The sequence below is a fragment of the Leuciscus leuciscus genome (assembly GCF_965113295.1).
Source record: "Leuciscus leuciscus genome assembly, chromosome: 4".
NCBI lineage: Eukaryota > Metazoa > Chordata > Actinopteri > Cypriniformes > Leuciscidae > Leuciscus > Leuciscus leuciscus.
The window spans coordinates 33,478,099-33,494,887 of NC_138728.1; the positions used below are offsets into that span (position 1 = coordinate 33,478,099).

A 16,789-nucleotide genomic window follows, 5' to 3' on the forward strand; every position below is an offset into this window, starting at 1 on the left:
ATAAGTATGCGCCGCTCTCATGTATCTGTTGGGATTTGGCTGAAGAAAGGTTTGTGTTCTTAAACATTTAGTGTTTAAATCAATGCAACCCGTTCAGGCAATCTTAGATACATTTTTTTATGTAATATGGCTCAATAGTTGTTGAATGTAACAGTGTAATTCTTAATTTAACATTAATGAACGTTATTATTTATGAGTAAAGCGAATGTACACATGAGTAACAGAAAATGTGCGGCTCATTTAGCTCTCTATGCCACTTTATGGTAAACACGAATTCTCTCAATGGCAAGTAGTGATGGAGAAACTGAGCCTTTTGAAACTCCGAGTCAATTGAGCCAAACACTTCAAAATGATTCATTGATTCAAAGCGCTCGAACTACCGCCATCTGACGTCACGTGCTGGTTAAAACAAATGCAACGAGAAACAAAGCATAATGACAACTGTGATTATTAAAATATTGTAATATATTAAATGTATTTATTAAAATACCAAATATAAATAATAAATACTAAGTGCCTGTGTAATATGTATTCTTTTATTACATTTTAGTGCTAATAAGTTTTTAGTCTAATCAGGTTTTAATCCATTAACTCTCACTCTGACTGACTCTCTTACCAGTGAACTACTGAACTAGAGCTGATCACCTAGAGATTTAGTGTGGATTTATTTTTCTTTCTGTTAATTATTCTCATCTTAAACAGGACAAACACACAGAAAAACTCCTGATGAAGCGACTGAGATCCACATGACACTATTATAAAGATGGCGTTTATTAAAGAGGAGAGTGAAGACATTAGGATTGAAGAAGTATTCAGTGTGAAACAAGAAGAAAATGAGGAACAAACAGGTTGGTCTTCTTTTGAACATTTTTGAATAAAGTAAATGTTAGTTATAAACTTTTCAGTTGTTGTATATAAGGGATTTTTTTTTCGTCTCATCTTTATCAAACCAGTGTTGGAGCACTCGTTATTCATTGAATCAAGCAATAATTTAGCAAAAAAAACATTAGCACACAACAAGATAATAAAACATTTATCCTGCTGACACAGCTTGGTAAAGTTACAATAACTTTACAACAACTTTATAACAAACTTCAACATAGTAGATGTTTTAAATCAAACTGTCTGAATATTAGCATCTTAAAGGGGACCTGTTATGCCCCCTTATACAAGATGTAATATAAGTCTCAGGTGTTCCGAGAATGTGTCTGTGAAGTTTCAGCTCTAAATACCCCATAGATCATTTATTATACCATGCTGTAATTGCCTATTTTTGAGTGGAAGTTAAAACATGCTGTTTTCGCTCATGTATCTTTAAATGCAAATGAGCTGCTGCTCTCTACCCCACTTTTCCAGAAGAGGGATACTCTGACAAAAACTTTAAAAAAAATCTGTTTGGTTTTAATTATCATCTCTACCACGTTCACGTTGCATTGCAGCTCTTCATCATCATGAAAGTTTATTATATGCATGCGTTTTAAAACCATATCAGTCTAAACTTTGGATATATGGTTTTCTGAGCGCACACGTCCGAAGCACGCGCACAGAAAGCTGGATGTCAGTCAGCACATCCCGTGATTATTAAACTAAGTTCTCTTCTATGCGCTTAAACTGTAAAAAACACAGTTCAGAAACACTGTCTCAAGATTCACACCAGTAATGTTTTTTTCTAAGGCATGTTTATAAAAGCTACTTATGTCCTAGTTGAACTAAGTCCTAGTTGAACTAAGGCTTAATCCTGGCTTAATCTAATGGAGAGCTTGTGACCTACTTGCTACAGTCTGATTTAAGAACAAATGGTGCAACAACACCATTACATAAAGTACAGAGTTAGTTACAAACTAACTAGCAGTTACTAAACCTTTTTGTGGATTATACTTACCAATTTAAGTAAGAACTTAAAAATGGCTGGTGCAACCTAGTACTCCAAAGGTGCTCAATTTTTGTGATAGACTTCAAAAAGACGTGTGGTTCATGTTATATTTTTATTAGTCTGGTATGTCTTATATGCCTACCACTGCTAGCTAGAACAAGCTTGTAAGGACTACTAGCTTACAAAATGAAGTGCTTTTATCAGTCAGACGGTGACAGCTGATATTAAAGTCAACTTTAATTATTGACTTGGTGAAATGCAGAAGGTTTAATTCATAAAGACGTTTCAAAAATGATTCTGTCCCATTTTACAGCCTAATTTAAGTAACGATAACTATTTAGCATGTTTAATGTCCCCTTTAAAAAGTTTAGGAGTCAGGAAGGAAAACAATCCACCCACTTTTGTGGATTGCCATGTTCAAAATACTACTAACTTGAAGAGTTGTGCAAGCTTTTTTTTTTTTCCAGGTTTTAAAGAAATATCAAACTTAGTATCATTGCCATAACAGTAAAAACTAATGAAAATGTCCCTCAAGGAAAGTGTATATAAGGAGAAAAGCAGAGCACCCAATACTGAGCCTTGTGGCACTCCACACTTGTTTGATGAGACATCTTCATTCAGACAAATGTGGTAGCAGTCAGGCAGATAAGACCTAAATCATGCTAATGCTTGTCCACTAATGCCAACATAATTCTCAAGGTAAGCAAGAGAATGTTGTGGTCTATCCTGACTGAACAACAGTTTCTCTTTAAAACTGAACATAGTTGAGAGGACACTATTTTTCGAATATTTTAGACATGATTTGGAATCGGCCCATAATAAACCTATTCTCTTGGGTCAAGTGGTAAGGGGTTTGATAACCACCAGCTTTCTTAGACTGTCTTGCTTTTTTGGATGTGTCCTAAAGAAAGCGAACAGTTAACAAAATTGAGAAGAGATTCTGAGATAAGGTAATTCCACTTTCAGTAGCTTATTAGGTATAGGATCTAGCATTCATGTTGTTGGCTTTTATGCAGTATTTTGATGTCTGTTCTTTTGTGCTATTGAACTGGTGTTAATTTGGGTGTTTTTTGGGGGGGGGGTTTATTTTTATTTTTTAGACCTAATGGCACTGAAAGAAGAAAGTCAAGAATTGAATGAAAATGAAGAGAAAGACTGGTGTGATTTCATGACTGGAGAAAAATCCACAGAGACTGAAAAGACTTCATCACTAAATAGGAAAGCTCAGAAAAACATATCTAACAATTATTGCATCTGCCATCAGTGTGGAAAGAGTATTACAAAAAAAAAAAACCTTACTGTCCACATGAGAACTCACAGCGGAGAGAAGCCTTTCACCTGCCAACAATGTGGACAGAGTTTTGCCCGCAAAGAAAACCTTACAGCCCACATGAGAATTCACACTGGAGAGAAGCCTTACACCTGCCAACAGTGTGGACAGAGTTTTGCACATAAAGGAAACCTTAATTCCCACATGAGGCTTCACAGTGGAGAGAAGCTTCACACCTGCAAACTGTGTGGGAAGAGCTACTCACAAAAATATCTTAAGAATCACATGAGAATTCACACTGGAGAGAAGCCTTTCATATGCTCTCAGTGTGGAAAGAGTTTCAGATGTAAAGTAAACCTTAATCAGCACATGAAGATTCACTTGAGAGTAAACAGTTTTACATGCCATCAGTGTGGAAGGAATTTCACAGACAGCAATCGCCTTAAGAATCATGTAATAACTCACACTAGAAAGAAGCCTCACATGTGCAATCACTGTGGAAAGACTTTCATAACCGAATCAATCCTTGATGTTCACATAAGAACTCACACTGGATAGAAGCCTTATACATGTCTTCAGTGTGAGAAGAGTTTCACATATCAAAGAGACTTGATACAGCATTTGCAAACTCATTCCTGAAATCAACTGTAGTGTTCTGTATGTGGTAAGAGGTTTACTAAATACAGCAGTTTCATAAATCACTTGCATATTAACTCTGGATGATGACATTTAATTTAGTAAAAAGTGCAATAAAAATCATCAAATTTACAGATTTTGTCATCTCACTTACATGAAAAGTCATGCAGATGTGAGGCCCTTTAATTTACTACATTTTTGATGCTGATAGAATCCTGAAACAAGTATAACTTTATAGGCATGGTAAAGTCCTCATGTAGTAAATTTTATACCTCAAAACTCATCTTTGATCACCAAAATTACATATTTAAATGTTTTTTCCTTGAAAAAAAATATTCCTGCCTTAAAACAGCTTGAATGTAACTCTACACCCTTGCCTCATTAAATATACGTGGTTCTATGTATTGAAGCATTGTCGCTTATGCTGACATTTCAGTACTGAGCTGCAGGATCGGTGGTTGGTGAAGTCTTCTGTGACAAAGCTGTGAAACAGAGCAGGCAATAGTCAAACCAGGATGGGCAAACCCCAACAATCAGTTCGTAGTCAAACAGGATGGGGTTGGCAACAGAATTTGGGGAAATAGCGTTCTAGTGAAGTGGATAAGACAGGCAGCGACTTTAGCTGTGGAGACAATTAAGATTCTGCTGTAAAACAGCCCTAAAAGACTCAGGTCAGTTCAGATCAATAACATTGTGACTGACCGTCATCAATTTGAAACAAGGTCAATTCAGCTGTAAACAGTTCTACAAAAGACAGCAATGTAGTTATTCAGTTCATTGTTGATTCAGTTCAGTTCAGATACCAGTGTCGATGTTGCAAGAATTAGAAGAACGCGATCTGAAGATGAGAACGATTTTTAAGGTAAGACATGTTCACTTATAATAGTAAGCAGCATGTTATTGTTGCATAAACTTTACATTGTAGCAACTAGTCAAACTGGTGCCAGACTAAAATGTATGTTATGAAATGAGATTGGAGTAAAAACATGAAGCCTGAGGCCGGTGACACACTGGATGCGTGGCGTAAGCGTCTCAGCTGCGTGGCGTGTCCGTTTTTATTTCGGCTCCCATGTTAACAGGTTAGAGCTTGCACACTGCCCGCGGGAAAACGCGTGCATCCTAGAAATAGAACCGACGCCTATTTTTCACGCGACACGCAAGCGTGTTGGAAGCGTTTCCAGGCAAAATAGAATAGGAAAATATGTTTATATGTCATTTTGTACACAAATAAATATTAATTAAGGACATTTTGTATTTGAAAGTATATAGGTTGACATAAATTCAGATATAAATGTCATTTAAAAAAAAAAATATATATATATTTTTCGATTTTCTAATATTGCACCTGTCAAACATAGTCTATTTTGCCGTCAATACTGTTGACGGTGTCCTTTATCAGTAGGCTTTATATTTATGCTTAACATGAAGTAGCCTATAGCCTTCCACAACTATTTCCCATATAGGCCTATGTGAACAAGGGTGATCCAAACCACGTGACTTGACACTTTCAAGTAGGCTATATCTAGTTAGCAACGATGGACGACGACAGGTTAATTGAAGAGGTGGAGAAACACCGACAACTGTACGATCCACAGGATCCATGCTACAAAGATCCACGAAAAAAGGAGAAGGCATGGGACTCAGTTGCAACAGCTATTGGTTATAATGGTAGGTTTACTATATTGCCAAGATAGGCAACTTACCGATAGCCTAAATGTGGTCCAATCGAAGTTTGAGGGTGCATGGTGTATAAAAAAAAAATGTCTATAACCTACTAATCTTTTCAGGTCGGTTATCATCCCTCCCTCCATTATTATTTGTCAACCAGCACACACTTTACTGATGTCTCCTGCTTGCACTTGCCTTTTATAAATTTATAAATCCATTCAATACATAATTAAATACCTAATTGACCTACACATTTTTTATATATATCTATTTTAACGTCCAGTTGTTAATTTTGTGTTATTTTTTGTCAATATTACATTATTCTCATAATATAATTAGCATTTCAAACGAAAGTTTGAAGTGATGTGTTCATCTGCAACATACCACAGAAAAACCTTTCAAAACACAAGTCACCAAACAGACTACAAAACAGAGCTTTTTTTAATGCAGGCCTATTGACTGACAATATAAATAAAATAAGTCATTTTGTAGAGATCAACATGTCAGTCTTTATTTAAGATAATTATTATAATTATGAACATAATAAGGATATTAGTTGAAGGATATTTGTCATTAATCAAGGTGCCACGCAGAACATTTTCAAATACAAATAAACATGACAAACTATATACAGGAATACAAAATAAAGTTGTTAAATTATTTACAATGAATGAATGTTGTGATGTGATCACATGCTCCCTTCCAGAGAATTGAAGAAAGTGCTGAATTTCTCACGCACTCCATAGGCATCCTTGCTGCCCTGTTCCCTCCCCCCTCCCATGTTCCTTATAATAGGCAACATGTCTCCTGTATGTTCTGCCTCATCCTGCCATCTCCGGTTTTGCGCTGGGTTGGTGAGGAAGTTGTGCAGGATGCACAAAGCCATAACGACAGTGTCCACAAAGTGTGGTGCCATCTGCAGCCTCGAAAGCAGCACTCTCCATCTCGGAGTGAGGATGCCAAAGGCACACTCAACAACCATTCTGGCAGAAGACAGTCGGTAATTGAAAGTTTCTCTCCACCTTGGGAGACGATGACCCGGGAAAGGCCTCATGAGGTAGGTTTTCAATGGAAATGCCGCATCTCCAACAATGACAAAGGGCATGGGACCCTGCACACCTGAACCAGGTAAAGGGCTGTCTTCGGGCACATTCAGTGTTTTGGCCTCCATGCCCCTGCCAAGCCGAGAAGAGCCGTACACCCCCCCATCACTGGCCCGGCCAAAGTCTCCCACCTGGATGTAGGTGAACCGATAGTCTGCATCCACAAGTGCCAGAAGAACTATGGAGAATGTCTTCTTAGAATTAAAAAACAGACTTCCAGAATTGGGAGGTGCTTTGATGGTGATGTGCTTCCCATCTATTGCACCCAAGCAGTTTGGAAATTTCCACTTGTCCCAAAATCTGGAAGCAATGGCTTTCCACTGGTCCTCAGTTGGTGGAGGAATGTGGGTTGACATCATCCTTGTTTCAATGGCACTGCATGTCATGTGCACAGATGAGCACACAGTAATTGCCCCCAAACGGTATTGATATGCCAGGCTAGCAAAGCTTTCTCCTGATGCAAGGTATCTGTGTCAGAAAGAAAAATGTGTCATTGTCAATATGAGTAATTATAATATAGTAGTATATATAATATAATAATAATAATATTACAACAAAGTGTTAGTAGTATTGATGAGATTATATTTTCTCCTCAGGTGATGATTGCAAAAAAAGGTGGAAGGTGCTGAGAGATGCTTTTGTAAAACATAAAAAACAAAAGCATCCTCCCAGTGGCTCTGCAGGTGGGACAGTCAAGGAATGGAAATACGAGGTTGAAATGTCATTTCTACTGCCTCATTTGAATCCAAGAATGTTAGTATGTACTTTAATTTACTTGTTTTGGTTATAGAGATACTTAACTTCTTAGGACAAAACATTAAATGATTTACATTATACACAAAGGTTGTTTATTAAAAGTGAAGTGTTACTTAATTATCACAAGGACCACTGTTACTCTATTTTAGCTCAAGATGTTCACTGGATCCAATACAACCACTGGAACACACACAGGACCCCATTGATTTGAGCGCAATAGAGGAGGATGTGGAGCGCATAGCAACTCCAACATCACAGAGGTGTGACACCCCAACCCCACCACCTGGGGCAATCACATCAACACCCCACTCCTGAGCTAGTCCCACTCCAGCCCACCCCCGCATTCAAGCTATTCTGTCAGAGACTAGACAAAGCACCCAATCTCAAACCAGGGGCCGGTTGCATAAACCTCTAAGACTAGTCTTACAAGTTAGACATCAATTTATTTTCTTTAAGACGGTTCATAGCTTTTTAAAATCAGTTACATAAAAACATAGATAAGCCTACTTTGATACCGAAAACTAAGACTGACTGCCCCTGACTAACTGCTAGTAGGTCATACTAGAACTTAAGACACTGTCTTAACATTATGGCTATGTTTATGCAACCGGCCGCAGACCTGCACGTGACAGAAGAAGACAAGTAGTAAGTGAAGCTGAGCAACAGCTACTGGACATCATCTCCATTCCAACTTCAAATGTCCCCCCTCATGTCCCTACTGCGCAAGAGGAGATGTACTATTTTGCTTTGAGTTTGGTGCCTAGGCTAAATAGGCTATCACGTGAGGCACAGGCCCAGGCCCAAACTAATTTTTTGACATTTCTCACTGAACTGGAGGACAGACAGCTGGCACAGAGGAACACCCTAGGTCAAGCCACTCTTCCACCTCCACTGCATTTCACCCTTACAGCCCCACACTCCAAGCCCGGTCCCAATATCATCCTGTTCCTCCCCAAGATGACCCTCCCAGTACATTTATGGAGAATCTGTCTGACCCTTCACCCCACAGCTACCACAATTTTTAAATAATGGCATTAAATGTAAATAGTTCAGTTTTGAAAATTAACATTATGTGGAATATTGTATCTTTTTGAGTGTAAAGAATAGTGTGTTTTGTTATTTAAATGTTTATAATGTTCAATTGTTTATTAAAAAAGAAATTTTTTTTTATACAGAGAATAAAAAGCCTACCTGAGTGTAATGGCAAGCCTCTGCTTGGGCTCGATAGGATCACGGAAATTGGTTGTCTGCCTCGTCAGGTCGGGTCCGACAATAGACAGAATCTCCTCCATTTGTTCTGCTGACATCCGAAAGTAATTCAGATGTTTTTCGGAATCAAGTTGCAACTCTGCAACGAGGTGATAATAAGCTCCGAAAGTTTTTCTTGTTTGATTCATAGGGTGAACCCACCATCGTCTGTTTCTCCTCCGGCGAATTCTTAACAGAAGAAATGGCTTTTCTTCGGTCAACAACTCGAACTGAAAAAGAACAAATACCGTTATAAATTTCAATAGTAATAGGGACCCAGGAATAGACTTTTGTCCACTGTAGTGGAAATTATATTTTATTTAATTTCACCGACACCATACATGTCACAATCTGGTGTCCTGTAAATAGTAAATTCAGGACTTTTCAGAGAAACCAAATTTTTTTATGTTTAAGTCTGACATTTATTTAGTGATCAAATTTAGCACTTTTGAAATGTATCATATTTTCATATTTATGGAAATATGATAATATATTGTAAGCATAATTAATTTGAACTACTTTTCAAATTGAATTTCATAAAACCAACATTTAACAAACGTTAGGTGTTTCATCTTTTACAGAACAGGGCATTGATTTCATACATGTCCACTGTAGAGGACATCAGGACTTAAATCATCTTTATCAGGCATTTTTGGAGAAACAACAAGTGATTATTTAAATAAATGATACATTAATATTCCTATTAAGTATGAGATATTATTATTAAAATGTTGCAAATTATTACTCCAATTACACTACTAGATCCAGTGAAAAGATACATTGCATTGAATCGGACTATCAATTTATGTCCATTTTAACCACATATTGCATAAAGTAAAATGGTGTATCAATTCATTACGTTACATCTTTCATAACATAACTGAGAATCATCTTAATACAAACTTTGGTTAGAGAAAACCTGAAACCCCAAAATGTATTGGTGACTGAAAAAAAAATCCCATTATTTTGTGCTATAGGCTACATATAATTTCATGTCATTTTATTTTTTAAACAATCGAGTCCTGGTGTCCAATACAGAGGTCATAGCATATAATATGAATAAAATACAATAGCATACATGAAAAAAATATGACACACTACAATAACAACGTAGTGTGTATTATGAGTGACGGTCCAAATCAGGTAGGCTAAATAAGCTCTTTAAAGCTACACAAATTTGTAAGTGTTATTGAAATAAACAGACAGCCCACTTACCCATTTTGCGGATTTTGGAAGGTGTAGGTGTGTGAAAAAAGTTGTTGTCGTGAAGACAAGAGCCATGGTCTGTCGGCGGCCTCCCTCTATGTCACCTACAATAGCAGCAGCAGCGCGCCAGCGCCGCGTCAGGCACGGTTCTGGTGTGTAAAGACACAGAAAACGCGACGCAGCCGCCACGCAACAGAAACGCAACGCTCGCGCCACGCAGCCAGTGTGTCACCGGCCTAATGCTAAATTTATAAACATGTATGACACGAGGATTTTTTTATGTTCGATAATAAAACACAGCATGATATAAAAGAAGGCTATATTGTGTTTACTTTAATATGGTGAATATTATAATGTTTAGACCAGTGTTTACTGTTAAATACTGTGTTTGTGGATATCTGTTCAAATGTAGATATGAATAACGTGGTAACAATAATGTTTCATAGTTTGGAGCGGCTCAATCACTTCAGTATGCTCTCTGTTTGAGTCACTCTGAGTTTGAGTCACTTGCGCTGTGCATTTGAAAAGCAAAACGCGCCAAACATTAGGCTTCATGTTTTTACTTGCTCCAATCTCATTTCATAACGTCATAACGAATGGAAACATTTGAAGTAACATGATAATCCATAGGCCGTATTTTTCTCTAGTGCAGTGTTCATTTTTAACGATTTATAGGCTGCATGCTAGGCTATTGTTATTATTAAGTTATGCTGCCCTATACGTATTGTCACGTTTTGGGTTTGTTCATGTCATGTTTCCATGTCTGTCATGTGATTCCCTGTTAGTCATGTGATCCTGCCATGCGTTCCCTTGTCTGATGTGTCATGTTGTCATTGGTTCATTGTTTCATTGTTCACAGGTGTCCCTTGTCTTGTCATTAGTCTGTGCATTTAAGCCCTCATGTTTGCCATGTGTCTTTGTCAAGTATTGTTTCCTGTAGTCTGCTGTTGTGTAAGTTCATGTCTTTATTTTTTGTTGCCATGCCATGTTTTTGTTTCATGTTTTGTTTTATTTGTAATAAACTGCTTCAAGTCTCTGTCTTTAGATCAGTGGGTTCAATAATGTGCTTTTTTTGTCCTTTGTTGTGTATCTTTGGATTATGTTGTGTTGTAAATAAATCCAAACAATTAAAAAGCTGTTCTTTTTTAAATCTCTCTTCATTATTTGTGCAAGGTTCCTCATAATGATAGGGCCTGATAGCACCTGATATGGGTTATGGGAGGGTCTTTGTCTTTCTCAGGTGTGAAACACATCAATATTCATACACACCTTCTCGTATAAAGCTTTCTTACACAAAACATGTCTTACAAATTTTAAATCAATATATTGTTTTATCTGAATGAGTTAGCAGGATGTTTTTCACAGTTTCTAAGCAAATATTCTAGGCTACATGATACAATTTTCAGAAGTCTTGTGAAGAAACAATCTCAACAATAGTTAGGGAAAGTTAGGGCTTTTTTTGGCCAATCTGCAAAAAAAATTCTTACCAATAGCTTTTTTTACCATGTGTTCCTATAGGTGTCTAGTAACACCTCCCAATTTATCCATGGCCAAATCCTCGGGGAAACACCTGGAGAGGCAATCAAAGTTGGGGTGCCCAGACGGCCTGGGTAAAAATAATGTTGTGTTTTTTATTTTTTATATTACCTTTTGAGATGTCTAACCAGGGTTTTTTAGGGGTGCTGAATCTATCCCAGCCATTAGTTTTGAGTAAAAATGACTCCAAGTCCATACAAAAACCACATAAAAATGGTTTTATTGAACAATTACAAAACAAAACTTACTAAATCGGTTTAAAATTTAACAAACCTCATCCAACTCCAGGCCCGTCGCGACAAGGCAGGCAAACCAAGCAATTGCTTGGGGCCCCGAGCTGGCCTGGGGCCCCAAGACAACGACTGGTTAAGAATAAAATGCAACGACAAACTGTGTGAGCGCCCCTTTGATAGTCAATGCATTAAAGTGCAATGACACTGTTATCGGGATCCCCCTCAAGGGGGCCCCTCTCAGTAGTCGCTGACAGCAGACAGCCAACCACGTGATCTCTGCTGCCGGCAAAATACAAAAACTCCTCGGCAGTCATCATGAAGCGGAATTATGCTTCAGGAAGCCAGAAAAGAATGAATAGAAAGGAAGAGGAGGATAAGAAAAAACAAGATAGTGGTAAGTAGGGGTGTAACGATACACATATTCGTATTGAACCGTTCGGTACGAGGCTTTCGGTTCGGTGTTCGGTACGCATTTTCAAACCGAACGGTTCGTTGGATCATTTTTCCTGCCGACCAAAATTTCGTTATTTCAAATGTAGGCGCGTTGCGCGTGGCAAGCGCGCTCATAATGTAGAGACGCCGGCGCGACCACAACATTGCCCAACATCAAATGGCAAACGTAATGTAAGCGGAACGAAACTGAGCTACTCGTTATTGTGTGGTTGACGGACCGTTGTTTATCAGTTTGGACCAGTGCAGCGCGAGCCGATCGTGATCATGCGACACTGTTACTACACAGCGCTAATAAGAGATCCAGTAAAGAAAGCATTTGAATTCGCCACAGAAGTAATAACATCGCTGCGAGATCTAGTGAGAAACATTCACATAGTTTGGCAGGAATATTAGGCTATAATGCCTTCAAGTAACATTACGTCGGTTTTATTTTGACATTATGAATACAATGCAAATGTTAATCTTAACTAAAATAAACATTTGTTTATAACTACTACAATATTACATTTAATTTTTTCCAAGGAGCTGTTTTGTTTTATATGCTCCTAAGAAGAGCCAATTATAGCTCCAGAATTGCTCAAAGTAAAAATAAATCATATTTTATGATAAAAAAAAAGAAAGAAAAATAAATAAATCAAGGAAATTGGCATTTCTTTCTTTTTGCTGTATCGAAAACATAGCAAACCGTAACACATGTGTATCGTATTGAACCGAACCGTGAATTTTGTTACACCCCTAGTGGTAAGTGATAAATTACACTGGATAAAATGGCCTCCATGTCCATTTTGCTTGGGGCCCCCAAATTCCTTCAAACGGCCCTGTCCAACTCGCCTACATCTCCCTCACTCCTGTTATCATCTGGCTGGTTGATGTTCTGGCAAGAGTTACCATGACAGTTCCCACAAACAGAAATACGCTTGACGCCTTGATTTTTACAGCAGCACCTGAGAGTGTCACAGTCCCCTGCACAGTTGCAGCTGACAAACTTCAGAAGGTAGTGCAGTGCAATGGGATCTGTTGTAGGGACTGGTACATAACCTTGTTCTCCTTGTTTCCATCCATACTCAAGGACATCCAGTGATGGAATTTGTAGCAGTAGCCGGTCTCTGGTCTGGAGATATGCCCGCAGAGAGTGCTGTGCTGCAGCTCCTGTAGTCGGAGGCAGTTTCTCAGGCTTGATGCTCCCGGCTGCGGCCCGCTTGCTGATGATATCAAATCTTAAGTCTTCCAAATCTTCAGGTGGATTTCCGCAGAATGTGAGCTTGAACAGTTCGCAGCCAGCTTTGATGATGTCACTTCTCTTGGCTCTGATGTCATTGAACACATCCATGGCCCCCTCTGCTTTGTCAGTCTTGCAGAGCTTGGTGAACAAAGTTGGTTTGCTAAACCCAGAAATTGCTGATACGGTATCGCAGCCAGAGAAGCTGTGTATGAAGATAAGGTATTTACGGTATCTCTCCGGGAGGGCCTCCCGGATCTTTCCGCCATTGTAAGATTTGTCTTTAAGGTAGTTTGTGACATCAGAAACACCAGCGATTTCAAACCGCGTCTTTGGTTCACTGCAGATCTTTTTCAACCTCACTCAGACCGTCACCACGGTCGTCCCTTGAATGACGCCATTCTTCCACCTATCCTCGAGAGGCAGAGGTGGACAAAGTACACAACTTCCTTACTTGAGTGAAAGTACAGATACTACTGGTCAAATATTACTCCGTTACATGTAAAAGTTGTAAAGACCGATTTTTACTGAAGTAAAAGTACAGAAGTTCTTGTCTTTAAAATTACTTAAGTATTATAAGTAAAAAGTAAATGTCAATGCATTGTTTTTTTATTGTTGCATTGTTGTATGTAATACTTACAGTACCTTATGCCTCTGAATCTATGCCTGCCTACCCTCATATCAATATCACATTTATTTCTAGAGCACAGTTCCAGTAGTAGGATTGAATGTGAGATTGAATAAGTGCACTCAATAACGTCCACAATGGTTTCGGACACCCAAATGGCTGCTTGGCCAAACCCAACGTTGAAAATGAAAATCAAGTTAATGTCAGAATCCAATGGCAGATTGATATTAATCTCCAATGTTGGACAGATGGGTTGACGTCAGAAACCAACATCAGTCGAGTTCTGACGTCAACCCGACTTTCATTTCCAACCAAAATGCAACCCTTGCAACCAAAATCATCCCCATACTTCCTACTCAAGGACCTTGACAGAAATGTCGTGGAGTAAAAAGTATGATATTTGTCTTTCAAATGTAGTGAAGTAAAAAGTTTCCATAAAAAAATAATACTCAAGTAAAGTACAGATACTCAAAAAGTGTACAAAAGTACAGTACTCAAGTAAATGTACTTTGTTACTGTCCACCTCTGCTCAAGACCTAATATCAACAATGTCAGGTGACTGACCTTAGGGGTTGGCTACATAACATCCAGGTGAACCAACCCCTACCCTACCTCAAAATTGGGGTGATATGAGCAGAACGCTTGGTATGTGTAAGTATTCTAGCAGCAGAGTTTTGAATATATTGTAATCTGGAAATGGAGCTGGCAGGTTAACCAATGAAAAGGGCATTGCAGTAATCAATACATGATGAGACAAATGCAATCCAGCAAACACAGAACGTTGGCCTCGTACCCAACCTTCTAACAATGTTTTATCAACATGGCCAAAAGGTTGCTATAACTACACTGTGTGGTGAAGGTTGTTATAGCGTTGTCACAATGTTGACACTGAACCATCGTTCAGGGCCATTGCTTAAGGTTGTGCCAAGGGTGTCTGGACAACCACTGGAGAACACCGACCGCTGGGCTCATTGTGCCGTCTCATTCTTCATCGAGCAAAGATACGAGAGAATTGCGTTTCATTTACCTCAGCTAAATAAGATAGAGTGTGTAATTATTCAAACACAACCTACAACTTCCTTGTCTAATGTGACATTTATTTGTTCTGACTAACTGAAGGGACAGAGTAATGTTAGCTGATAATTCATGGAGTTTGCGATCTTATATAAACTACAGTTCTAGTGTATGCTAACGTTAGCTATATTTCTTTTAGTATTCAGATATAATTTTATCCTTACCGTTAGGAAAAGTGTTGAACATCTTCTGGTCAGGTATGAAACATTTTAACTTTATGCAAAAAGTTCTAAGCCATAATGAAGCCAAAAATTACTTTAATGATGAGTAATTTACATTTCAGCACTCCTTGAACAGACAGAAACTTAAGCGCGTACTTGTTGCACGGTAATGTTTTTTTTCCATTTTTGGAAAAAATTTTGTAATCGCTCGCACACCTGGGGCCCATTCTTCGTACGACGCTAACTCAGTTAGCTGGATTTGATTGTTGGCGATTTGGCATGATCTTGGATTGTTTGGTTCTTCAACACTCATCCTGGACTTGCTGTCATAGCAACAGGTGCGCAATCTTAAACCTGCTCGGGAGCAGGCTTATTTCATGATAACAGGATTAGACTGCGGCTTCATAAGCGGAGCTGATATGGGAAGTCCAGCGCAGCGCGATGTGCACTTTCTGAGATGTATATTTTTTCTCGTGACTCGTGAGATTGTCGTTTACATTATTAATTTGTTGGAAACGCTTTTTTCAACATTTGAAAACATTTATTTTCGACTTGTCGGAGTCGGGCTTTAACTACAGCACAAACTGTTTGCATTGCCCTAAGATTATTTGCGAGTGGCTCTTTCCTTTACACTATTGGAGATGCGGAGAACTTGATGGAAAGTGCTGTCTGTCGTGTCATTCGGAGTTTACCTGGCGCTTTTAGGTTTAAAAAACAGTTTTAGGGTTTTTTTGTGGCATTTCCAAGCCACTGAAGACCCAATGTTGTAAAGCAGTTTTTTTAAAGCAGGTTTTTTTAAATGTATTTTTTTTATCATAATTTATGAAGATCGTGCAATCATGACCATGCCGATTACAGTATATGTCACTCAGGCTTCACTAATGTGATTGGTACCATAGACTATAGGCTAGACCATAGACTGCCATCAAGGCCTCAATGAAGGGGATTATGTGAACAGAAAGGGGGTTCACAATGTAAATGTGCAGCCCAGTTACTACTGTGATTCTTAATATTCCAGATTAGTAATATTATATCAAATTAAAAAAAGGCAGTTGACTAAAATCTTCCATATCACAAATGTGAAAGCAAAATGGCCAGGATCTGTGCATGACTTAAGAATTTTCAGAGATTCACATTTATGCACATTATTTGAAAGTGGTAAGGAAAGTTCCACAATTAAATATCAAGCTCACTGTATTACATACACTTATGCTGATCCTAACAGAACTGCATTTTTTCATAGGTGATTATGACATGTTCCTGCCAGCAGACAGGTGTTTTATGACCCCATTCCCTGACCCAAACCAGTTACAATGCAGCTCTAGCCAGGACAAGGGCACACAATGAAATTAACTTTGGCTAACTAAAGGGAAGATTTCAGTGTCTGAAAAGTCTGAGGGTTGCACACCTGACAGGGCCTGTGACATTGTTGCATGTGCCATATTACACAACATTGCCAAAAAAACAATACTTTTCATTAAATGTTTAATAAAAGACAAATATACTTAGTTCCTTGAGTTTTATTTCAATTGTTCTTTGTAAAGAAAAGCCAGTGGTCAAGTGCCTGCAACAAGAGATATTAGACACATGCCTCATGCAACAAATAAAAAGGAAAAGTTGTCTATCCACTGCCCACCTGTAGGCCTATGTCTCCTCTGTCTGTGTAGACTCTTCTGTAGGCCTTTCTGTAGATGTGGAATCCTGCAACTTATATTGCAGCCATAA

The 16,789-nt window shown here is 38.4% G+C and overlaps 2 protein-coding genes across 3 annotated transcripts in view; one reads left to right on the plus strand and one right to left on the minus strand.

Annotated features, from left to right (window-relative positions):
• The window catches only part of LOC309497397 (uncharacterized protein), a 65,999-nt gene continuing 49,210 nt past the window's right edge, over window positions 1–16,789 (plus strand). The window contains exons 1-2 of one of the 2 annotated variants that reach the window (XM_082167664.1): window positions 1–49; window positions 703–848. In XM_082167664.1, coding sequence (XP_082023790.1) covers window positions 764–848 — 85 coding nt within the window. In that variant the 5' untranslated portion in view covers window positions 1–49; window positions 703–763. Of the gene's footprint in view, window positions 50–702; window positions 849–2,973; window positions 4,023–16,789 lie in introns of those variants that run through there. The other variant, XR_014205514.1, reaches the window with a different exon arrangement.
• LOC309497393 (uncharacterized protein) lies at window positions 5,803–8,738 on the minus strand. Its single transcript, XM_082167658.1, has 2 exons — window positions 8,498–8,738; window positions 5,803–7,018 (listed from the first exon to the last, which is right to left on the minus strand). Exons 1-2 carry the CDS (start codon window positions 8,701–8,703, stop codon window positions 6,136–6,138), a joined length of 1,089 nt encoding a protein of 362 aa, XP_082023784.1. The 5' UTR covers window positions 8,704–8,738; the 3' UTR covers window positions 5,803–6,135.